Here is a 25,275-nt window from a genome sequence, read left to right as displayed (position 1 = left end):
AGCGTTGGAAGGGTCCCCAGGGGTCATCTAGTTCAGCCCCCTGCAAGAATAATAATAACAAATAATTAGCATTATTGCAGGTAGGTATCTGAAGAAGTGTTCATGCACACGAAAGCTCATACCAGAAACAAACTTAGTTGGTATCTAAAGTGCTACTCGAAGGAATTTTTAAATTTTGTTTCGACGTTAGCATTATTGCAATTGTTGAATACATTGTTTTTACTGCAGTTGTTGCGTTATCTGAACTCACCAGGGTTCATGCCTCCTATTAATATGCATGAGCCCCACCCACGGAGGAGCCCCACCTGGAGGGCAGAGGTGACAAAGGAGAAAGGGAGCGCCACTCTCACGCTTCCACGTGCTCCGATTGGTCCAGGCAGAGCAGCGCCCCGCCTCATCTTTTGATTGGACTGAAATGGAGGCGTCGCAGGGGCGTGGCGAGGGGGGCGGGCGTGGTCAATGCTCGGAGGCGCTAAAATAGTTCCGGAAGCGCCTGCCCGCCGAGAGCATCCCAGGCGCGCCTCCCCGTTTCAGCCAATCAGCCGGCGCCTCACTTTCCTCCTCCTCCTCCTTCTCCTCCCTTTCTTTTGACAGCGCCGAGCAGAAAACGGACGTGGGCGCGCCTTTTTCTCTTTTCCCTGCTCCCCATTGGACAGCGGGAAGGACGCGCTGTGATTTCTCATTGGCCGCCGCGGCCCGCCCTTTCCCAATCCTGCGCGTCCCTCCCCCTCTCCCCTGTCAGGCAAGCAGGCAGGGAGGGCGGAGAGCTACTCAAGGGTCGATCGACGCGAGCGGCGGGCCAATCGGGGCCTTGCGCGCCGCGAAGGGGCCGCCCCCTCCCTCAAGGCGGGGCGAGAGTGTGCCTCGGGATTGGCCCTTCACGGCGTTCGCTGATTGGCTGCGTGGCGGGGGGGGGTGCGCTGTGAGGCCGGTGGGCGGGAGCGGCGCGCGGCGGCAGCTGAGGTGGGAGCAGCGCCGTCGGGAGGGAGGAGCGCAGGTGAGGAGACCCCCGCCGTCGCGCCCCCGCCCCGGCCCCGCCCTGAACCGCCCGCCCCGGCCCCTCAGTCGCAGCAGGCCCACGGGGCAGGTGGGCCGGGTGCAAAGATCGCCTGGCCCGCAGCAGGCCGCGCCTCAGGCGTAGGAGGAGGCCCAGCGCCGTCAGCCGCCAGTGGGCAGGGAGGGAGGGGCTTCCACATACACACACACCTCCACACCCGCGCCAGGCCACGCTTCTCCCTGGGAGCCCCCTCTCTTAAGCCCCGCCCACTTCTGCCCTCTGCACATGCTCAAGGGGCGTGCGTGTGTGCGGAAGTGCTGGTCGGCACAGTAGGCTTCGTCCTCCTGCGAAACGGATTACTTTTCCCCTCCCTTAGAGCATGGGCAGAGTGATTTCTCCACCCACCAACGTTTGCACTGACAGTTTCTTAATATGCAGCTGCAGCCCCCTCACTCTGAGCATGTGCCGAGTTATTTCTCTCCCTCTTGCCCCTCAACAGCCGTACTATCTGTTTCTAGGAAGGATCTGTAGTCCTTACTCTGAGCATGTGTAGAGTGATTTCCCCCCGCACCCCCAGCATGTGCAGAACGATTTCTCATTTTCTCTCTCTCATCCACCTACTAAACTGGTTATATTCCTTCCCTCTAAGCACTTGCAGAGTACTCCCCCCAGCCAACTCATCCCTTGTCAGTTTGTACGGAGCAACTGTAGCAACTCTCCTTTTCCAAGGGAGGTTTCTGGACTCCCAACCCTCTGCAGCCAGCATGGTGCAGTGATTAAGGGTGATGGGAGCTGCAGCCCAAGAACATCAGAAGAGCCCGTGTCTGGATCAGGCCAAAGGGTGTCGCTTTAGTCCAGCATCCTGTTTCCCACAGCAGCCAACCAGATGCCCCAAATGGGAAGCCCGGAGAGCCACAGATGTTCCCTGTCCCTGTCCCTGTCCATGCAGTGATCAGCTAAAAGGAAAGCTGATGCTCATATGACTCAGCCTTCTGGCAGCCTGATGTGCCCTCCAGATGTTTTGGACTCCAACTTCCATCAGCCTTAGCCTGAGCGGCCTTGCTCCCATCAGCCCCATCATCACATGGCTTTGTTGGCTGAGGCTGATGGGAGTTGTAGTTAAAAAAAAAGTCTTGAGAACACTAGGTTGGCAAAGGCTGATATAACTGATACATGCAGTTATAGAATGCCACCAATGCCAGGCCCCAAATCTCCAAGTGTCCCAGCTCCAGGGACTCTGCCTGTCCTGGGCATGATTCCAACATCAGAAAAGGAGAAGGGGCACATATCAGCTCAGCATCTTGTGGATGGAGGTTGTCCTTTGGAAATGTCTGGCTATACTTTGCTTTTAAAGGCCCTTAACCCCTGCCACTCTTGCCCCAAATACCACTTGGAGTGGGGGAGGGGAAGCAAATTTGGCAGGTGGATTCACAGTCTGGGTTTATTTGGTCTCCAAGCTTAGGATTGGTTTGACTCCCAGCTGAAAGGAGTGCAAACATTCAAAAAATAACCCATAGGGGTCCTCTGAGTTTGGATGTAACACGGAGGTGGGAGACATCTGTGGTCCTCCATATCACCCTCAACCAGCATGGCCAAGAGTGGGGGATTGATGAGAATTGTAGTCCAGCAACATCTGGAGGGCCAAAGGCTTCCCACCCCTGCCATAAGGTTATTTCTTAAAGCAAGCAGAGCTCATGTCTCTTTTGGTCCTAGAAGGTACACCATGTCCATGGCACACAGAATTCTGAGTAAGCCCCAAGGTGGAGGGAGAAGGTATTTTGACAACCAGGCATGGGTTCCATTGTTTGGTCTCCCCCATCCCCACGCCCCATATATTTAAATATGTTACCTCTCTCACTCAGCATGTTCAAGGCAGTTTTGCAATGTAAAATAGTAGCTTTCGGTTAGGACTGCAAGTTTTAGGTGATCAGTCATTAAGCAATCCATTGAGAAAACTTTTGATTGAGTCCCAGTTAACTAGGCCACACTTTTAAATAGTTAATTGTTTTTATTAATTTTCCTTAATGTTTGTGTGAAACTTGCTGATGTCTTTTTCAAAAAGAAACATTTCCCCCTTCAGAGAAGCGAAGGCCTGTTGTGATATGATTATTTGCACTCCACTGTTTAAAAACAAAGGGGGTTTGTTGTTGTTCTAAACCGTTATTTTATTTGTATGCAAATTTAGGCAGATTTAATTGAACAGAAAACATTTAAATGGCAGTTCTATGGATGTTTACTCAGAAGGCAGCCCCACTGTGTTCAGTGGGGCTGCTTACAGCTGAAAGGATGAAAATAGAAAGCTAGCATGTCAGGGTAAAGGCCTCCTTTTTCCATGTAATGATGTTAGTTTGTGCATGAAGGAGTAGTTGGAAATATGAGCTCCCCACATTTGCTGTCTGAAGTGGTGGGGTACCAGAAAACAATATTTTGTCACTCTCCTCCTGTCTGGTATATGAGAACTAGACCACGGCTAACTGACTGAAAAATACATGTGTGTATATTTCTTACATCACCACCATAATCACTTGTTTTACTGATATTATTACACACACACACACCTCTCTCATTTCAAGAAGAAATACTTCATGGTGCAAGTACAAACAGGAGTATAAGGAACAACCAATATCTCAATTCTGCATGCACCCAGATACTTCTTTTCACTTGTAGGGTTGAGCTGATGCTTTAATGTCACAGGAAACTAGCTGATACCAGAGCAGCGCTCTGTCTAACCCGATAGTAGTGTCTGCTGCTGTTGTCTGGCAGTTTTGGACTGAGTCTTTTACATCATCTCCTCCCTGATACCTTCTAACTGGAAATCTTGGGGGATGAATCTGGGATCTTCTACTTCCAACGCTCAGCAGTGCCCCCCTACCCTTATACCCTTGTGCTGGTAAACTGTGACACACACTCACCCTTACTGGTACAAATGTATCTGTGGCTTAATGAGGGCCCTGTGGTATGATGAGGGTGCACTGGCTGCTCACTTTCCAAAAGGAGAGGACTTGAAAGCACTCCCCCCCCCCCGCCTTTCCTTCCTCAATCCTAGATGCAGCTGTGTGGGAGGGAAACACTGTACACACTGTGAGGTGCTTCCACTTTCACTCTGCTATTTAATACACCCTTGGATTGAGCTGCAACATTAAAGGGAGAGGCTAAGGTTGACGCCTTCAGAGTGTGTGTCTGTAAGTATGAGCTTAATTTCTAAAATCAGTGGTAGCTGGATGGGCCACATGCCCCATGGTCCCCGAGGCATGAGGGACGTGGATTTTGTATGGTTGCCTGCTCAGTGATGATTCAGGGAAATTGCTTCATATTCTTAGAGGTGCTTTTGCTATCACTCTGGCAGCTTTTACTTCGTGCACTCCAGGTCTGATTCCATAGCATTCAAAACAGATTCTAGGGTGGGGTCTGACTCTGTGTGGGTGTATGCAGAACTCTGTGCTTATTTTCTAAAATGTGAATTGCTTGGAAACGACACAGTGGAATCTTTGCCTCTAAACACAGATATGTGCCTGGGGCTAGCTGTATTTCTTGCGTTTATGAGGGAAAGGGTTCTTATTATCGTTCAGGGATGCCCTTTTATTATGAGAATTACAGAACTGGTAGACTGGAAGGTCCTGAATTCACATGCATCTGATGAAATCTGCTCTAGCCCAGTAACATTTTTGCCACAATAGATCTGTTTTGTGTGTTTGCTGTAACAGACACTCTCTCACACCATAATGTATTCTATATTTAAAGACTTTGTTTCAGTTTCCAGTTTCTTTGCAAAACCTCTGAATAATCGTGATCTTGCCTTACCAGATCCTTCACTGCCACCTGACTTCCTTATCCCAACATCACTATTTATTGCCATCGTCCATCCTTTCTTGTCCAGCTGTCAGGCTGTGCTTTTAATTTTTATTTATTTATTTACTTGCACCATTTATCCCACCCAGATAATTTATCTGGATGGTGAACAATACATTTTACAAGCCATGGTGGTTTGTGTGTGGTGGTGGGGGCGGCAGGGGGGGACTTCACAAGCAAACAAATAATCAAAATAAAAAATAGAATTAAAGCTATGAGTAACAAACTTTATAAAGAGTATTAGAAAGCACTAAAATATGAGTTTAAAATGCCCAGAAAAATAAAAAGGACTTAAAGGTAAAGGGACCCCTGACTATTAGTTCCAGTCGTGTCTGACTCTGGGGTTGCAGCGCTCATCTCGCGTTACTGGCCGAGGGAGCTGGCTTACAGCTTCTGGGTCATGTGGCAGCATGACAAAGCCGCTTCTGGCGAACCAGAGCAGTGCACGGAAACGCCATTTACCTTCCCGCCGGAGCGGTCCCTATTTATCTACTTGCACTTTGACGTGCTTTCAAACTGCTAGGTGGGCAGGAGCTGGGACCGAGCAACGGGAGTCCTAGGCACAGTGGTTTAAGCCACAGTGCCACCTGGGTCCCTAAAAAGGACTTAACCTGGTGCAAAAAAAAGGATCATAGCATGGGTGCCAGGAGAGCATTCCTGGGAGGACATTGTAGAATGTGGCACCACCACTGAAAATACCCTTTCTCCAGTAGCCACCCATCACACTTCGTCATCTAGCAGGGTGCTCAGAGAAGGGCCTCTGAAGATTACCTCAAGGTATGGGTGGATATATGTGGGAGGAGACAATCTTTCAGTTAACTTGTCCCCAAACTGTTGGGGCTTTAAAGGTTAAATCCAGCATATTGAAATGAGTTGGGCACCAGAACATCTGGAGAGGATGTTTGTCCCTTGGTTTGCTTCTGTGCAGCTCTTTCTTGTCCTAATCCCTGATGGATGTGTGTGTATGATTGTGATTATTCATTGGTAAGGTAAACAAGCACTCCTTCTTACTTCACATGTTCTGTTACTGAATCTGGATATTCAACCAAGATCCAGGGTTGTGCACAAAATGAGTCTTGTGTGCTATTTTTTTAAAACATTATTTTCAACACTTGAAAGTTTGAAATTCCCTCTCAAATAAAATTCATCTTCTACACTTTGATAAATTATGCTGTTTTTCCAGCTCACATGAATTGCCCCCAAGCAGCTTACAATTCATATGTTAAAAGCAATCAAACACAATTAGAAGAAAAGATATACGCAACACAAACATTCCAGGAGGCAAAGAGAAGGACATGTCTATTTTATCTGTTGTAGTTTTCATACCCACCCTTAGTGATTCTGTCTTCATGGAATCTTCTTGAAGGAAACATAGTCAATCTTCCTATATATTACAAATGGTTCACTAATATTCTTTAAGTGGTCCAGCAAATGACCCTGTAAAAGCTACTTGCCCAGCTGCCCACCAACCTCTGGAAATCATTCATAGCATATTGAAAACTTGAAAGAAAACAAGGGGCATGTCTCTTCCAGTTTACAAGTCTTAAGTTTCCACTTCCTGGTCATCTGGAGCCAATTCCTGATTGATACAGGTGACTCCTGTGGACATGCTTCAGCTTGAAAATAGCTTTTTGGTGAATCAGATGTTCAGTGGGGCCTCTTTTTACTTTGCCAGCGCCTGTTGATATGATGAATATGCATGTTTCTCTACAGCAGCTGAAGATGGCCCAGTATTCCGTTTTTAATTAATAGGTTTTTGTATCATGCCGTCTGCTTATAAGTTCACTTACCTGGAAGTGCCTTACGTATCAAGGCAGTGCATTTAGTATTGAGCTGAAAGTAGTGTTGACACCTCAATCGCACATGTTCCAAATGAGCCAGCCACCACAGGTAACAGCTTGTCTCTTATAACAAGGATTTACCAGTCAGGGTATTTGAAAGGGTTTTTGTCATCCACACTGACCTGGACACCTTGGGAGAGCATAATTAATCTTTGCCTATGAAGATAAGCAGTGCTGTGGCACCTTAAAAGCTACGTGGCTTCTTGTGGTGTGGCCTTTCTTAGGTTGGAGTTGGTTCCATCAGATGCATCAATTTTGATTTGCCATGTGGATTTTCTTTCTGCACCTTTTAATCTTCTGCTGTCTCAGGAGACGAAGCAGCCATCCAGGTTTCTCCTGCATGGTTTCCCAACCCCAGGCCCCAGTCCTGTTACACTTGCCCCTCCCACATAGCTGTATGGCACATGGAAAGTCTTGCTCAATATGGCAGGCTGAACAACACAGCCGGGTCGGGGGGATGGAAAGAGATAACAGGGCTGTCTGCCTCATTTCCTTATTCAGTGGTAGATTTTAAAGGTGCATGGGGAATCTCTAGGCTGCAGCCTGCCAACCCTCCCTGGCGAGCCACATTAAAAATAAAAATACACTGTGAAGCTGGTAAAGCTGTAGAAAGGCACAACCAAAATGATAATGGGGGTGTAGGCTGAAGGAGGAAGAGAGGTCGATACGGCAGAGATGGGGTGCAGCATTTTCAACCCCAGTGCCTCATTCCCTTCAGGACAACCTTCTGATGTCTGCATGCCAGTGATGGGCAGGGCCAGAGGGAAAAGTGAGCAGAGCAATGAATGCAGATTTTACCTTTGTGCAGCAGGCTAGTTTCTGCACACACTCCCACACCCTTCTCTGCCTTCCATTCAGGCAAGCATGATCGGAGTTCAAGGAAACATTCCAGCCAGGTAAAAACATTCAAAGAAGGGTGCAAAGCAGGGGTTCAGCCTGGGGACTGTTGTGAGGGCCAAACACAGGGGGTCAGAGGACTGCATTTGGCCTTAGGCCTGAAGCTCCCCACCCCGGGCTTATGGCAATTAGCCATAGTGGCTGTATGGAACCTCCATGTTTAGAGGGAGTCTTTTACTGTATGCTAGTTCTTGGGGAGCAACAGCAGGAAAGGGCAGTTGCCTTCATGCCCTGCTTCTGGACTTCCTGGAAGCATCTGACTGGTCACAGAGAAATAAAATATATGCCTAGACTGAACCTTGGTCTGATTCTGTTCTTACAGAAATGGAGAGTTTTGCATATTGCACCCGCACACTGATTATGGTATACTGGAAAAAAATAATGCAACGAGAGCTCAGTAAAATGGGACTTTTAACAAACGGGCAAAACACATCTTGACAGAGGAAACTGTAGGTGTGAAATCTTTATTTGGCCTTAATGTTTGCTGGAGCGTCAAGGCATGACCATAAAAAGTTGACGTAGCTTCAAATGAGCAGCAGCTCTTTTGTGATGCAGAGGGAAGGAACCTCAATTATAATCTTGTCTGACCCACTATTTCATGAGAAGTAATGCCAGATTTCTTATTCTTGGTTCTGCAGCTTCTTATTTAAACTTCCTTGGTTTTTCTTTTTTTCCCTTTTTGGTTAACTTTAGTAAAGTTATGGACAGATTGGCTTGCATGTTTGTGGTAACTGAATTGCTTGGGGAGAGATTTATGTGTGCCTATGCATCAACTAGGAATTTAAGAAGCTGGTTTATAGTGAGCGAGACCATTGGCCCATCCGGGTATAGGGCGGTATATAAATTCAATAAATAATAATAATCTAGCTCAGCACAGGGCAGCTTTACGGCATCCAGTTTGCTGGACTCTTCTCAAACCATCTGGAGTGTTTCAACAGTGAAGGGAGTTGGTGTGGCATGATTTATTAGGGAGATGCAAGGATAAAGCTGTTGTTGTCCTTTGGTATTCTTCCCCACTCCCTTGATTTCCATTCACTTTTCTCCCCTCAGGAAAATGTCAGTTTCCAGTACAACCGGACGCCTGCGAACCGAGGAAGACTGAGACTTTGCAAGGTACTTTTAATGGCTAATGTCTTCAGTTCTGCATTTCATTTCTGCATTTGCCGAACAAAGACCCAAGTATAATTTCTCCTAGCATGTTGTAAATTAGCTCCATTTCCCTCGAACTAGGCATTAAGTGGCAAGCAATTATTGGTTCATCTTTTGGGGTGATATTTGAACTTCATCATTGGTAAGGGTAGAAGAAATACCCTGCTGGGAAATCCACTTAGTTCAGAGCAATCCCATTCAATGTACCGTTCTATCAGGCTGAGATAGATGTGGGACTTCAAGGCATCTCCTCAGGCTTTGCTGAAACACCTGCTGCATCAGGCCCCTTCCTCATCTGTGGCTAAGGAGGTGGGAGTAATCTTCCAAACTCAAATTCCAAAGTGGATTCATCTGATTCAATCTGGGAGAATCATGACCCAGATTGCATTGTGGGTCCACTTCAGAATATGCAGTCCTGCAGATTCCTTTATATGACAGTCCAGTGCTGCCTCTGTTCCTCAAAGATAATATTTTTCCTTTACAAAAAATATTAAAATCTGTCATCTACCCTGGAGCGGCTAGTGTGCAGGTTTCCTTTCTACCATGTATTTTGCATGCAAATACAGCAAGTCCCCCTGAGAGTGCCAGGGTCTTGCATTCCGTCACCGTTAGGGGGAATTGCACAGAAAAAGCAGGCTTGTCCCAATGTCTACATGGGCGTCTGTCAGATTGTTAGCCCAAGACCAGGGATTGTCTCTTCACTGATATTTATAAGCTGCTGTGGGAGGTTTTTTTGGCTGAAAAGCGGGATAAAAATGCTAATGCTCATAATACTGCCAGTTTTTTATTCATTACATTTACACCTGATTTCCCCCCACAATGGAGCTTGGGGTGTTAGAAAGCAGTTTCCCAGGCAGTCTCCCATCCAGGCAACAAGCAGACCAGGATCTGCTTAGCTTTTTACAAGGTGGATGCATCATGTGCCTTCAAGCCACATGCTGCCTTGTTGGAGTAATTTTGTGCTTCCTGCACAACCACTTGAGAGTTCATATAGCACAGGTGAAAGTGCCTGAGTCCCTGTTTACATTTATAACCTAAATGTAGGCCAGAACTGTGTCAAATTTGATTTGGCCTGTTGCAGTGTGCTGTTGTTAGCAGGACCAGTGGTCAGGGATGTTGTAGTGTTGAGAAACACTGGCTTTTATTGAATACATCTAGGAACTGGCACAGGCACCATCAGAAGTGCTTTTTTGTGAAATGTATCTCGTTTCCAGAGGCTGCATTTCATAGTGTTTGAAAACTACAGCAACCATAAGAAGTGTCTAATTATTATAAAAAGGGGAGCCAGAACCCAGCTATAAACGAAACAAGAAATCTGCTCATACACTTTCTCTCACATACACGCACACACACCATTGCATAATAGATAGAGTCTGCATATTTGGAGAAGGTGTTGGGTGTTGGTTGATATGTCATATGGGTCCAGTCAGCCTCTCTGTGATTGATTAGGAGGCTGGGAGGCTTCCTCTTTTCCCAGCATGTTAAAAACATAAGAAGAACCCTTCTGGATAAGGCCAGTCTGTGTTTCATCTGGTCCAGCATCCTGCTTTCAAATAGATGCTTCTATCAAGTCCACAGTCATGAAGGCAAAAAGCCCTTCCTCACTGTTCCCTTGCCCCCAGAAACTGGTAGTCAGACATGAACTTCCTCAGAACATATATCCATATATACACCATGACTAACAGCCTTTGTGGAAATCTCCCCTAATTTGCCTAAAGCCCTTTGAACATAAGAAGAGAGAGAGCCCCGCAGCTGGATGAAACCAAAAGCCCTTCTTGTCCTACAGCAGCCAATAAGATGCCTCCAAGAAACTCATCGGCAGGGTAATCAGACAAGTTGCTCTTTCAGCAACCAGTATTCATAGATAGACTGCCTCTGAATGGGGGAGTTCAGTTTAGTCATTGGCAAGTGATAGCTGTCTCCCTGTCCATGAATTAGTCTCATTTTCATACAACCTCACAAGGCAGCCATCTCTGCACATTGTGGTGGCCATGAATTCCATGTTTTGCATCATTTGAAAAATTTTTCTTTCATGTTGCTATTTTTCTGTTGCCCAGCCTTTCTTTGGATAAATTTCTGGTTTTTTTTTTAAGGTTGTATCATTGTTTTAAAGTACAGTCGTACCTTGGTTTTCAAATACCTAGTTCTTGAATGTTTTGGCTCCTGAACGATTGAAACCCAGATGTGACTGTTCCAGTTTTCGAATGTTCCTTTGGAAGCCAAACGGCTGACGGTGCTTCTGTGGCTTCCGATTGGCTGCAGGAGGTTCCTGCAGCCAATCAAAAGCTGTGCTTTGGTTTTCGAACACTTTGGAAGTCGAACAGACTTCCGGAACGGATTCTGCTTGGAGATTTTAAATATATAAAGCAGTTTACAAATGCTTTTAAATCAACCGATAAATATTTTAAAACAAAATAAAATAAAAAATTCTTTCCAGTAGCACCTTAGAGACCAACTAAGTTTGTTCTTGGTATGAGCGTTCGTGTGCATGCACACTTCTTCAGATACTTCTTCGTGCATGCACACGAAAGCTCATACCAAGAACAAACTTAGTTGGTCTCTAAGGTGCTACTGGAAAGAATTTTTTATTTTATTTTGGTTTGACTATGGCAGACCAACATGGCTACCCACCTGTAACTGATAAATATTTTGATACTGAATGTAATAACGATTCAAGATGATTTAAAAAATGGATGTGGAGGTACAATCCTGCCAGCCCCAACTGGTCAAGTATGAAACAATTTCCATGATAATAAAACAACCCTGCACGCAACACTTTCCTAGCTTGGTCTCTTTCAAATGCTTTGGACTGTGACTCATATCAGTCGTGACCAAAAAGCAGATGTCGAGTGCCAAGTATCTTGAAAAAAGAATCAATATTTCTCGCAAGGTTACTCCAGGTCTGCACATAACAGACTGTATTTTCCCTGCTAATAGAATTTCCATTCTTGGCTTAATTTGTATAAAAGCCTTGCTTGATGTGGTGTCCACCCGGTGTTTTGCAGTCCAAATCTCCCTCAGCCAACATGCAGTCCAAAATCTCTGGAAGGTCCCAGGTTGGGCAGGGCTTCGCTATGTAGATATGGAAAACTAGGATTGTTCCCCCTTAAATCCTAGTTATAGTAGTCTGGATGGCAAGACTGGCTGAGGCAAGCATTGGGCAGGCAAGGAGTAGGGGCAGTGGTTCCCAAACTTTTTGGGACCACTGCCCCCTTGATTTCATAAACTTAATGGGTTTGCACAACCTGCTAAGGAAGAGAATGATGCAATAACATTTAAAACAATTCATTGCACATTTATTGAAAATGCAATTAAAACTATTTTGTTTAATCAATTCAACAAAACTGATGATCCAGTGTTACCAGCTTTTCAAAGTCTGATCGTCAAACAAACCTCCAGCGCCGCACCCCCGCCTCTTAGCATTTTAGGTAATCCTGTTGCCTGCTTTGGAAACCACTGGGTTAGAGTGACCTGGGAAGCACCTCTTCATCACATCAGATTGAGACCAAAGCTTTTACATATACAAAAGGCACACAAAATGCATTCTATAGTGGACAGTGATCTTCCCTTTGCTCCAAGGCATCCTCAAGTAACATTACCGTATTTTCTGGCGTATAAGACGACTGGGCGTATAAGACGACCCCCAACTTTTCCAGTTAAAATATAGAATTTGAGATATACTTGACCGCAGATTCTCCACCCAGCGCATAAGACGAACCCCGATTTTTGAGAAGATTTTCCTGGATTAAAAAGTAGTCTTATACGCCAGAATATACAGTAGTTACTTATCTCTGGGCCTGCAATGTCATGTTTAGCTCCCTTACGTTTCCATACTGGAAGCACCTGCTAGGAAGATACGCTAATATGTGGACTTTCTTCTACATGGATTATAAAACGGCGGCGGGGGTGAGGGTTGCAGGATAGACATTCACTCTCCCTGCATGCTTTCTGAGGAAGCTTTGGTACTTTGAGTCTGGGTGCAGTGCTCCTTGCCAGCCTCTTCGCATTCACACGGTTTGGCACTTTGCGTTTTTGTGTCAAGGAGCATATGAAGGAGGCCTTTGTGACAGCAGGCCCAAGCCACCATTGCTTCTGGTTGCATCCAACACATCCAGTTCCTACACAGGCTTCCTTTTTCTCAAAAATATAGGTGGATCTTCAGCAGCTCCGGAGAGAGAACCGACATCTGGAGAACGACCATGGTGAGTGGGCTTTCTGTTCTGCTCTGCCTTGCCTCCATCTCACTCTGCTGCGGATTTGTTTTGAGGTTCGCTCTGGTGGTGGCTGGAGGCTGCTGGTTCTGTGCCTGTATGGCTTCTGCAATAAGAGCTGAAGGATGCAGAAATGCTGTGCAGAGGGCTAAGGAGAAGCTGATCCGAGATCAAGTGCTGCAGAACAGAAGCGGCTGTAGCATGTTTCTCTTTGGGTAGGAAGCATAGCTGTCAGGTTTCGGATTTGAAAATAAGGGATCAGCAGCCTCACCTATCCCGGGGACAGTCACATGGCAGTGGTGGGCGGAGCCAGAAGCAAAAGTGGGCGGCACTGGTGTGAACGCGCGCAGTAGGCTTACTGTATTTTGGGAACGCTGCCCGTGGGCTACGACGCCTGTAAGCACGGGAAATGGCTCCTGCTTTCTTTGAGGCTGCAAGGAGGCAAGGTCTTCCCAGTCCCTGGCCAGCAGGGAGAGGGAAAGGAGCTGCTTCCTTTGAAAAAACGGGAAATTAAAGGGATATAAAAAATAAGGGATAGCAGCGGGAAACTGCTTGAAATAAGGGAGATTCCCGGGGAAAACGGGATACTTGACAGCACTGGTAGGAAGGTCTATCCCAGCTTTCTTGCTGCAGTCATTTATGGAGGGACATGATTCCTCCTTAAAGAGCTTTGGGGGCAGGAAGGGCAGGTCAACCTCTACCTGGTTTCATGTGGCTGGAGTCCAGAGGGAATGTCTGTGTGGTGGGGAGAAGCTGAACTGAATGGGGAGAGGAAAGAAAAAGGGGGAAAGAAAAGTCCCTTGCAAGTGATCAGTTCACGTGTCTTGGAAGAGAGAGGGGGGGAGGGAAGGGAAGAGTGGGGTGGCCCCACCCACTACCACCTTTGTTCTGCCCACTGCCAGCATGCTTCTCTCCACATAAAAATGACCCACCCCCTTGACTGTCTTTTTAAGACAAGATGTAGGAGAGACCAGGGGCTGGTGAGTAGAGGGCTTGGGAGGGACAGCTCTGCTCAAGGCCTTTAGAAGGAGGACCCTAGACTGTCAGCCTGTGGGCAGGACTCATCTTCTATCCTGGTACAGCCCTTCTCTAATTTATAAGTGCCTATAATAATTCTTCTATTCTTAGGCCAGCTAGAAGCAGATGTGCAGGCTTCTTTGTTGCTATTCCCTGACCCGTACGATCGGACCCTGTTTTTATGTGTTTGAATCCCTTGAATTCCTGGTTGTTGTTTTTTTAAATATACCGTTATATTATTATTTTATTGGTTTTTACTGTGTGTTTTAGTGATATGGTTGGTTTTTTACATTGTATGCTACTCAGAACATTTTCAATGTTTATGAATGCTTTTAAATGAAACAAAAAAATTAAAAATGTTACTGTCCTGAGATCACAGGCAGGAGGGGAATAGCACAGATTTTTCAGGGATAAGGTCCCTTGGCATCTTCAGACCTTCTGTTCCAAACTACATATGATGTTAATCCCATGGTCTGCCTTTTAGTGGAGATGTATGCTTTCCCATAAAGTTGGGGTGGGCTGGGAGTTCTAGATCAGGACCCTAGCATGTGGAGGAAGAGAGGGCTTTAACCCTTTGCCTTCTGCTCTCATTCCTGAAGGGGCTGCTGTGCCTGCTATTTGCAGCTGGGGAGCTCCTATCAGAATAAATGGCAGGTGGGAAGGGAAGGATTAAAGCCTTCCCCACCCCTTATAGAGTCCCAGTCCAGACCAATGTTGGCTGTTTGTGATGAAGGAGCCCACCACTCAAGGGCAAACTACCTGATGGATGACAGGTATAGTTTGGTATTCAGGTAGCCAAGCTGGGAGCAACCCTTGCCTCAAGGCCTCTGTGAGCCACTGGTGAGTGGAGATGGCTGCAGGTGGTGAGGACAAGTGACTTGATCTCTTCTAGATGTAGAGGAGCTAGAAGAAGCACACTAGAAGTGCCATCACACCATGCAAGTTCTTCTATGGATGGGTTTATGAGATGAGGGACTGGCATCTGCACACATATGTGACGTCCGCTGCCTCCAGGGTGACAATGTAGGCTAGCTGTTGTCTGGTGGAGGGTCATATTAGAAATACGGGTGTGTTTTGATAGAACCTTAATGAAATGGCCTTCATCTGTGTTTGGCTGGATAGCATACACTTTGATAGCATTTGAACAACTGCTAGGCACAAGCCCCGGTAACCTCTGACATGAAGGAGCTCTTTTTCTATTGTGCTTTGGCTTGTTGCTTTAAATTGTGATGATATTATGATTCTTTGCCCACTCTTTGCCACAAGATCTCAGGGCGGGTTGCAGCAATCCAGGCACCTCAAGCAGGAAGCCTCTGTCAGGGGTTCTTTAGTGAGGTAAAACATGAATTGAGGTGAAACGACATGTCTACCTTACGTTCCTAAAGTTCCCTGAGATGTTTTATAGAAGCCTAACCTTTCCTGGGCCCAGCTGTGATCCCTGGCCAGTGCCACCCCCTTCCCAGTCAGTTTCCTCCCGCACTCAGTCTGGCAAGGCTCCAGCACCTGAAATAAAAGCAGTTGGGGGTGGGTGGGAGTGTTTGCAGAGAGAGCCAGTAGGCTGGTTAAGAGTTCAAATGAGACAAATTGGAACCGCTTCAGAGGAGGGCAAGAAAGGAGGTCACTGGCATGGAAAATAATTTTGATGGGGGAAAGATTGAAGTGACTGGGAATGTTCAGCCTGGAGGAGGGTGGGCAGAGGAGGGAACTTGAGTATAATTTTCAACCCCCTGAATGGCTGTCCCAGAGAAGAGGACAAGCACTTGTCCTTGTAAGAACAGCTTGAAGAGTGGTGGGCTCTCTCCCTTGTTGGAGGCCTTCAAGGAAAGGCTGGACAACTAGCTCTTGGGGATTCCCTGAAGCATCTCCAGCAGATAGGTGCTTCTCCAGTTATTAGAGGAGATTCCTTTCTCCGGTTCTTTGATTCTAAATAACTCATTTCCCCTGCATATATATGTCCCACTCTCACCTTGAAAGTGGCAAGCAGAGAACTGTGAATAGGACTGTTGCATAACACCTAGATTTGTCCTCAGCACTGGGCTTGCGCTGCCTTGTGCTGGAGCAGGACCCTACTTCCCAAGTAAGCAATGCCTGATCTAGCAGGGGACCTGGAAAGGAAATAACAAGGCAGAACCAACATAGTCCTATAGTTATGCCAGCGGAAGACTCAGGCTGCTTAGCAACATCTTGAACTTCTGCCCAAGTTCTACCATTATTCAGCATTTAACCGATTGCCGCTAAGGTAGGCTGCAATAGAATCCCTGTCCCCCAGATTGCCCCATGCAATTGTGGTGCCTTTCAGTTTGGGCAGAGTTAATCTTTGAATAGGTGGGGTTTTAAAAGTGTTATATTTTGCCTGGCTTTTTTTCTTTATTTGGGCTATTTTTAGATGTTTTGTAGTTATAACCTACTTGATTGCTGACAGTGTGTGCTGGGGGCTCATGGTCCCAATAAATTTAAGAAGAGGATGGTAGCATGTTGTTCTCCAGAAATGGGAGGGGCATCTACTCCTGAGCATCTGACTGAGAAGTTTAAGGTGGTTTGTTACCCTCTCACAGAATGTGGCTTTGTTAGTCCAGAAATCCCACCCCCCCACCCCCCACCCCCGACAAGGTCCAATAGATTAAGGGAGCAATTATTTGTGTGTTTTATTTATCATTGCATTTTTATCCTACCGTTTTCTCCATGGAGCTCAGGGTGACTTACTTGATTCTCCCCCCCCCCCATTTAATCCACATAACAACCCTGTGAGGTTGGTTAGGCTGAGTGGCAGGTCACCCCCATTGAGCTTCATGGCTGAGTGGGAATTTGAACCCTGATCTCCCAGGTCCTAATCCAACACTCGAACCTCTACACCCCACTTGCTCTCCCTCTTGTGCTCTCACCCCCACAAAAGCTACTGCTTTCCCCCCCTAGCTTGTGACAAAATAAGACTCCCCTTGTGGCCTTGCATAAGAGGTGGGGCTTGGGCAGCTGTCCCCTCAGCTTCCACCCCCTGTCCAGAGAACCCCTCTTCTCATGCAATCAGTGCAGTGATCCCTGGGGAATTCCCCCACCCATTTTGAGCTGACTTTGTTGCCCAGCCTCCCTTGAGTGCTGAAGGGGGCAACTCCTTTGGTGCCAGAGTGAGGTCTACGCACACTCCCTCCTTGCCTCACTTTGGCCTGAGTCCCTTGTGTTGTGCCTTATTGCGGGGTGTGCGTCTTCCTGAGAGATGTCAACCATGTAGTCTTTGGATCCTAGCCAGAGGAGACTGCAGGCCCCGGGTAGCCGTGCAGCAGAGCTGGCAGGCATGGCAGTGGCATGCCCCTTTTCTGCTCTCCTGCTACTTGGCTATCCTGCATGGACGTGAGCTCCGAGCGGAATCCTGGCCGGGTTTTTCTCCTGCCGGAACACACAAAGCCAGGCTGCTGCCGCTGCTGCTGCTATTGTTCCCTGTGCATTCCAGCACATGCCTCTTGGCCTCTTTCCTTTCCGCCCCTGTAGTCCCAGGACAAAGGGGGCGGGCAAGGGTTGCCGAGCCCAGAACCCTGCTGTAAGGGACTCCATTTTCTGTGCTTGGCTGTCAGGGAGTCCCCTGGCATGGCAGAGCCTCCCCTGGCTTCTATCGGAGAGAGGTGGAGTCTCTCTGCCTCCTCCTCCTCCTCCTCCTCCTCCTCCTCCTCCTCCTCCTCCTCCTCCTCCTCCCCCTCCCCTCCCTTCCCCTCCCCTCCATTGTCAGCAGCCACTGAAGCAGCCAGCGCACCTGCTCTGGAGGCAGCGGCGGCAGAGATGCTCTAGCTCTTTGCATGTCTTGGTGCGCCTGCCCGCCTGCCTGAGTCGTTAGGGGGGCAGGGGGAAGCGATGCCACTTGCCTGCCCCCGAGCCGGCGACCTCCCCGGGAAGCGACCATGACTCTACCGGGCCGTGTCTCATGCTCCATGCTCAACTGCTTTGTAAGTGGGTCTCTTTCCCCGCCCCCACCCCTTTTATTCTCTGTTCTGTCTGCCTACCTGCAAGGCTGCTTGTCAGTCTGGATTTTTCTCTTCGTGTCTGATATTGGGGGTGGGGGCAGGCGGGAGGGGTAGGAGGTGTCTGGAAATGGAGCATCTTGTGAACTGCCTGTCGAAGGCGTCTGGCCTTTCCGTACAGCTCTCTTTCAGCCTAGTACTTGGGGAGTGGCTCTGCTATCCCACCTCCAATTCTTCACCCTCACCTTGATCTGGTGGGCTCCCTGTCCCCCCCCCCCAGCATTTACCTCATCCTCAGCTGGAGGTTAGAGGTCACCGTTCCAACTGGGGTTGCAAAATGGTTGCATAGACATCCCCTGCCCCCTGCTGAGCAAAGCAATAGGGGTCAAAGATGCAGGCAGAAGTTTGATTTTCTGCCCTGGGAGGTGCATCCTCCCAGCAAGAATACCGGTAAATCTCTCTTTCTGGTGGCTGTGGGTTCTCTTGCTTTGTACTGCTCTCTAGGTCATAGCCACATGGTGGCTGATGAGGGGGCCTGGCTTGCTGAGAAACCGGTCTTCCCCTTAGAATCCCCCTCTTCGTGTTGATTGATACCAGGAGAGGCTCACACTGACTGCTGCTTGGTTGCAGAGAGGAAATGAGAAGGCGGCCTGCTTCACGCCCATCTTCTGCTGTCCTCTGAAAGAGATTCCCACTCCCCACCCTTCATGAGCAGCAGCTGGCTGCAGCTCCAAATGCAGTTACTCAGCATGGCGGCACGGTAACCTCCCTCCTGGCTTCCTGAGTGCATCCTCCAGCCTGCTGTCTCTTGAAGGAGGATAAGGCCTTGAGGAGCTCTGATAGAAAGTCACTTGGACAGATTGTTCCCGAGAAGAGTAGAATGTGGAGCCAGCCCCTGGGGGGGTGGGTGTGTATGGTGGCTCAGAAGCCAGTTGTCCCCTTGTAGTATCATGCAGTACAAGTTGTGCAGCAGGGGTGCCAACTTGAGTAAAATATTGAAGGGGCCGAGGCAAGCACCCCCCTTCGTAATTGATCACATGATGTGGTGCGCACTTTATGGAGGCCCGGCCCCCCTTTAATATTTTATTGTTGGGACTGAAGCCCCCGCGGCCCCTAGGAGTTGGCTCCTATGTTGTGCAGTTTTACATGTTGTTGTCCTGACTGAATGATGCTTTGTTATCACACACACAGATGACTGTACCTTGCAGGTGTGTGTGTGTGTGTGTATATGGGGAGGGCTGTTAGGTGTGCAAACATGATAACAGGTTAGTCCAGTGGGTCAAGTGCTTGCAGACATGGGGTCCTGTGCAGAATTAGGTGAATCACAATGTGCCTCTTGGCATTATTATGAAAATAGTTGCACACAGAGCAACATGGGGGATGGGAGAGAGGAGGAGGCATTTCCTTCCCCTGAGAAGCTTGCAGCCTAAGTTTCCCAGGACATGGTCCATGAAGGCACATATTGGTGTGGATCAGGGCCTGGATGGGAGACTACCGGTACCTGGTGTGCCTAGGAGCATAGGAAGCTGTATTATCAGACCATTGGTCCATCCAGCTCACTGCTGTCTATACCGCCTGACAGCAGCTCTCCAGAGTTTCAGGCAGGAGTCTCTACTAATCCTACTTTCAGATGCTGGGGATTGAATTTGGGACCTTTTGCATGCAAAGCTGATGTTCTACTATAGAGCTTCCTTCCTTCCTCTGTGCACTGCCTTGAGTTCTGTGATAGAAGAAAGGCAGGCTCTCAATATAACAGATGATTTTCAGCCTTTGGGAAAGGATAACGGTGAGAAAGTGAGCAAAATCAGCTAAGTGTGCTTGGATTTTAAGGCAGCCTTTCCCCAACTTGGTGCCCTCCAGATATACATGGCTACAACTCCCATTGGCCCCTGCCAGCACAGCTGTAGGATGTTGGTGCTCATGTGGATTGTATTTCAAAACAACTGGAGGGACCAGGTTAGTGAAGGCAGTGTTAGGGAGCAGAATAAGGGTTTGTACCAAAAGCTGGTATCTGAAGAACTGTGCATACACACGAAAGCTCATATCAAGAACAAACTCAGTTGGTCTCTAAGGTGCTACTGGAAAGAATTTTCTATTTTGTTTCGACTATGGCAGACCAACACGGCTACCCACCTGTACCAAAAGCTTATCGGAAGAGGTGGTGAAGGGTGATATATCCATGATCCATGTTGTGAGAGTGCGTGTGCATATGTACCTATAGTTGGCAGTTGCCTAGCACTATCCATCCTGTGGCGGACATTGGTGTGTGTGTGTGTGCAGACAAGCAGGGATGAGGGTCATCCCAGTGCTAATTCTTAGGGATAGGGGAAGGGTGAGCTGGGGGGGTGTGTGCAATTGCATGTATTGCATTTATATCCCACTCTTTTCTCCCAGTTGCTCAAGGTGGTATACATTCTCCCTCCTCATTTAATCCCCAAACAACCCTGTGAGGTAGGTTGGGCTGAGATGCCCAAGAGGCCCAGTGGACTTTCTTGCCAAGTGGTGATTTGAGCCCTGGTCTCTCCCAAGTCCTAACCACTACACAGCGCTTGTTGTATGGTTTACGGGAGCAGCCAATGTTTGCTGTTCCGTACATTGCACTTTGCACTTAGCCCTGGCAAGCAAATGTTGAGGCCACTTTTTTTCCAAAGCCATTCAGTGGTTTGTGCCAGTGGATTGATTTTTATAAGCCTGTCTATAAAGTTGTATGTCACAGAGGGAGCCTGATTGCATTTAGGAACCCAGAGTCCTTAATTTGTGGGGATAAGCTGAATTCCCATTGATATTACTACCCATGTTCAGATTTTGCTGTTATAGTCAGGTCAAAGCACTACCCACCACTGGGACCAAGATTGCTTGCCAGGTCCTATATGGGTGCCTAGACCACCTTCCCTCTGCTATCATGGAATGACTTACGCATGAATTTCATAACTGGGCATCCTCTCCAAATTGTGTACTGCCACATTGAATATGACCAATGGTACGTGGTACATGACAGCCACCCTCTGTCTACTTCTGGCTCATGTGTGCACAATGACCATGAATGGCGCCAAGGATTGTTTGACACATGGTTGTGGAAAAAATTATTCTGACTCAGAAACGATATTTCCTTATTTATTTAGGTAATTTTTATACTGCTTTGTACTTTAAAGAAGACGCTGAGGGGTTTACAGCATCTGAAAACCCCCACAAATAAGATAAAAGTTCCACATTTTAGCGCAGCAGAAAACATGGAGTCGTAGAATTGTAGAGTTGGAAGGGACCCAAAGAGCCATCTAGTCTAACCCCCTGAAATGCAGAAATCACAGTTAAAGTTAGATAAGTTATCCTTAAATGTCAATATAAACCAAAACAATAAATAGATGGGGGCTGTAATAACTACTAGCGGACCTGAAATACAGCAGAGACAACCAGCCCCATCTGCCAAATACACAAGCTTTTATTTATAGGTAGCAGCAACACTCTCCTCTCTGCTCGCTCCCCACCTTAAGCTGGCACAAGAAAGGTGTGTGTGGGGGGGGAATGATACACTCCACACCCCACCCTTGGAATTCCCTGCTGTCATCAGGGAGCACCCGTGCTCTTTGAGCACCAGTGAGGTGCAGTGTTTAGAGTGCCGGACTCTGACCTGGAAGACCAGGTCACGAATTGCCACTTGGCCACGAAGCTCTCACTGGGTGGCTTTGGCCAGTCACTGCCTATTAGCCTAACCCACCACACAGGTGTGTTGTAGGGATTATATGAGGAGAGGGAGAACCATGTATGCCGTCTCAAGGTCCTTGGAAGAAAAGGTGGGATATACATGTAAGAAATAAATTAAGTTCCTACCCCGTTAAAAGCTGCGTTCAGAACTTGGGGAGACTTCAGAGACTGCCTCCTCAGCCTCAAGACCGTAATAGCTCCATCTTGGCCTATATTTATCATGGGCTACATACACAGCCCTTTCTTTTTTTAGAATAGCAAAAAAAGAAGAAGTAATTTTCCAGGTATCTAATTTGAAGAACATCATCTCTCTGGGAAACAGTGAATGCTCAGCCCCTGATTGAAGTTGCCTTGCAGATACCAGTCTCTGAAGAAACTGTTAACTAGCTTCCCTAAAATATTTTTCTCCTTGTCCTATTAAACGTCCCCCCCCCCCCCAAATCACCACCACCTTCTCGGGGGAAGATAAAATGTGTGCTTGAAAATAGGTGAAACAGCTCATATTGTGAAGTTTGAAAGCAAGCAAAACCTAATTTGGTATATTTAGAAGAGCCTGGTGAACTTGAATGTCTCAGTGCTGAATTTCCAATGAGGGATGATGTCATTTTTCAAGGGAAGAAATTGTTTTAATGCATCCTAGAAATTCTGGTCTTTGTCAGTGTCTGAAGGCAGACCACAGTCATTTAGTAGATCAAGAATAGGTAAGGCTGTATGTCCAATTGGATCAGATGTTGGGGCATCCAGAATCAATATCTCCTGAGCTTAAAATGGATTTTTGTCATGGGGCCAAAACATTTTTGGGTGGGTGAGAGAAATGCTTCAACTTCACAAGGCTTTCATATCATTAAAAAACTTCTCTCATTTTAATTAAAACTAGTTCCACTGCAGTCTTCTTGAGTATTACTGTAGATGGGTGGATTCTAGATTTGACCAATAATATTGAAATATGTGAACATATGACAACTGCCTTTATGTGCCAGACCATCCTGGTATACATCAGGATGAAAATGCTCCCATGAACATAGAAAGCTGCTATATGCAGAGTCAGGTTAGTGGTCCACAATTTCAGCTGGGGCTAATGGGAATTGTAGTCTAACAGCTTCTAAAGAGCACCAGGTTGGGGGAACCTGATCTAGGCCAGTATGCCTTCTCTGACTATCAGTGGCTCCCCAGAGTCCCTAGCAGAGATTCATCCCGGCCCTGCTGCCTTATAACTGTAAAATGGTCATAGAACCCAGGACCTTCCAAATGCAAAGTGCATGCTCTGCCTCTGAGCTCCAGTCACTTCCCAACATTTTTAATAGGTTCAGTGCTAGGTCTGGTCAGCATAGAAAAATTGGTAAGAGTCCATGACCCTCCCAGTCCAAGCTTTGAAACTGTGATGTGTACATGCGCCAGCCAGACCCAGGTCATGAGATAGTATTAAGAAAAACCTGGCTGCTGGGATCAGGCCAGAGGGGATCAATCTAGTCCAGCATCCTGTTCTCACAGTGGCCAACAAGATGCCCCATTGTGAAGCCCAGCAGCAGGACATGTGGGCAGCAGTGCTATCTCCACTCATGTTCCTCAGCAACTGGCATTCAGAGGTCTATCAACTCAGACAGTGAAGGCAGAACATAGCCATCATGGCGAGTGGCCTTGACAGCCTTATCCTCCATGAATTTGTGTTATCTCCCTTTTCAAGCCATCAAAGTTGGTGGCTATAACTACATCTCGTGGGAGCAAACTTCATAGCTTAGCTATGTGCAACTATGTAAGATGCCTTGGTTTATTGGTTTCTGGGGAAGAAGTTTGATCACCCTCCTGCTTTCTTCAGATTCGTCTTATGCTTCGAGTTGAGATGAGGGAACAAAACACAACCGGGAGAAGATCAGATGGAAAGGGGGGGGGGAATACCCTCCATTTCTATTTGATGGCCTTTCAGAGTGAAAATTAACTTTTACGACTGGTCACGTCATAATGGCTGGGAATTGTAGCTCTGTGACAACTTTCAGCACCCTTAACAAACAACAGTTCTTTGGCGGGAAGCCATGACTGTTAAAGGGGTATAAGGGTGCTTTAAGCGTATGGTGTGAATGGTCATTTCTAGTGTTAAAAAAGTAAGCTAACCTCAGGAGTGGAAAGCCCACTCCGCCCAGTTTCTTCATTTTTTGCAAGAATTTATGCTGGTTCCTAGGAATTTAAAATATTTTCCTCTTCTGATAGTTCCAGACACTTAAAGACATGGACATCCTTTGTGTAAAAAATGGGTTTGAAATAGAAGAGGGGTCCCTTTTCTCAAGAGACACTGGAAAAATTATTTATTGTTCAGAAAATGCTTAATTCCCCATTTCTTTTGTGCAGATAATTTATGGGCAGATACCTTGAAGGGGGGGCTTAACCACACAGCAGGCTTTATTTCATTTATTTATTTGACAGGATTTATATATTGCTTAATGAATTATTATGGCCTCTAAGCTGTTTAATGGTCATTGCTTTGCACTGAGAGTCTGGCGCTATTGTGTTTCTGTTGATCACAGTGGCTTTGTGGAGCTTCCATGTTCAGAGGCATTCTGCTGCAGGATTCCAGTTGCAGGGGACCCTTGCCTAAAGTTGTGCACTGTTTATGACCTCCCCCAAAGTGTCTTGCTGGCTACTGGATGGTGGGGGGAGAGAGACAGAATACTGGACTTATTTTGACCTGGCTTTTCCTCCCCTTATAACTCGTTATTATTTTCAGACAATTCTCAGCATCTGCGCATAACTTCGTCCCAGAGTCCCTGGGTGGGGGAGCCATGATGGGCCACTTTCAAACTGATTTAGTGAAGATGGGGCTGGAGAATTTTTAGAGACTGCATGCAGAATATGATTCTAAGAATGCTGGGATACTGAGATGAGCCTGGGAGTTGAACAGAAGATATCTAGACTTCAGAGGGAAATCAGGAGAAGTCTTATTTTTAAGAGAGACATCTCCCTGCTTGGTTTTAAAACAGGGGTGTACTTAGTTTGGGAGGTGGGATCTAGATCCGGTCCATATCTTGGCGAACACATGCTGGCTTGTGATGGAAAGCAAGGACAGTGCTTCCGTACAAAGGAATTGGGACTGTTTCTTCTCCATTGCTGCTTTTACAACCTTTTGTACATTTTTGGAATTTTTGTGCTGACCAGCCTATTCCTGGGCACTACTCTGATTTGTAGTGGTTGCTAACTGGATTGTGAGTGATTATATTGTCAGCTGTTTGGCCCCAAACTGATTATGTTTCATTCTATACCATATTTTAGGATACATTTTAGAGAATATTAATGGATGTTTTAAAAATCTGGTGCGGCATAAGCAATAAATAAATAAATAAATCAGCGATGGGCAGAATTGGGGGCAGCAGAAGGGGTTATTCCCATGTATTCTGAGTCCTGGACTATAGCAGATGGTTCAGTATCAGTGTGTCAGTATTATAAGCCTCCCCACCGTATGGATCCTGCCTGTCCTCTTCTTTGGCTCGTCCTTGCACAGGAAATCTGTGTCGTTTTTGTGTTCTTGCAAAGTTACATGCTGTATGTAGGCAAAAGAAAGATTCTTTTTGGTTTGTTTGTTTTTGCAGGGGAGGGGCAAAGTGTAATGGTGTAGCAGGAGGTGTGCAAGCAGTGTATCTGTGCTGTGTTTGGGATGTGCATCCCGTGGCGTTTTG

General features: G+C 47.0%; 1 protein-coding gene across 3 annotated transcripts in view; it reads left to right on the top strand.

The window, feature by feature from the left end:
* Positions 1 to 912: 912 nt before the first annotated feature.
* The window catches only part of MTMR4 (myotubularin related protein 4), a 51,193-nt gene continuing 26,830 nt past the window's right edge, over positions 913 to 25,275 (top strand). The window contains exons 1-3 of one of the 3 annotated variants that reach the window (XM_033172162.1): positions 913 to 997; positions 8,635 to 8,697; positions 12,884 to 12,935. In XM_033172162.1, coding sequence (XP_033028053.1) covers positions 12,933 to 12,935 — 3 coding nt within the window. In that variant the 5' untranslated portion in view covers positions 913 to 997; positions 8,635 to 8,697; positions 12,884 to 12,932. Of the gene's footprint in view, positions 998 to 8,564; positions 8,698 to 12,883; positions 12,936 to 17,848; positions 17,894 to 25,275 lie in introns of those variants that run through there. The other 2 variants (XM_033172163.1, XM_033172161.1) reach the window with 2 other exon arrangements.

This window comes from Lacerta agilis, chromosome 15 (assembly GCF_009819535.1).
Source record: "Lacerta agilis isolate rLacAgi1 chromosome 15, rLacAgi1.pri, whole genome shotgun sequence".
Classification (NCBI taxonomy): domain Eukaryota; kingdom Metazoa; phylum Chordata; class Lepidosauria; order Squamata; family Lacertidae; genus Lacerta; species Lacerta agilis.
Note: the sequence above shows the minus strand (reverse complement) of the source record. Positions and strands in the feature narration are given on the sequence as shown.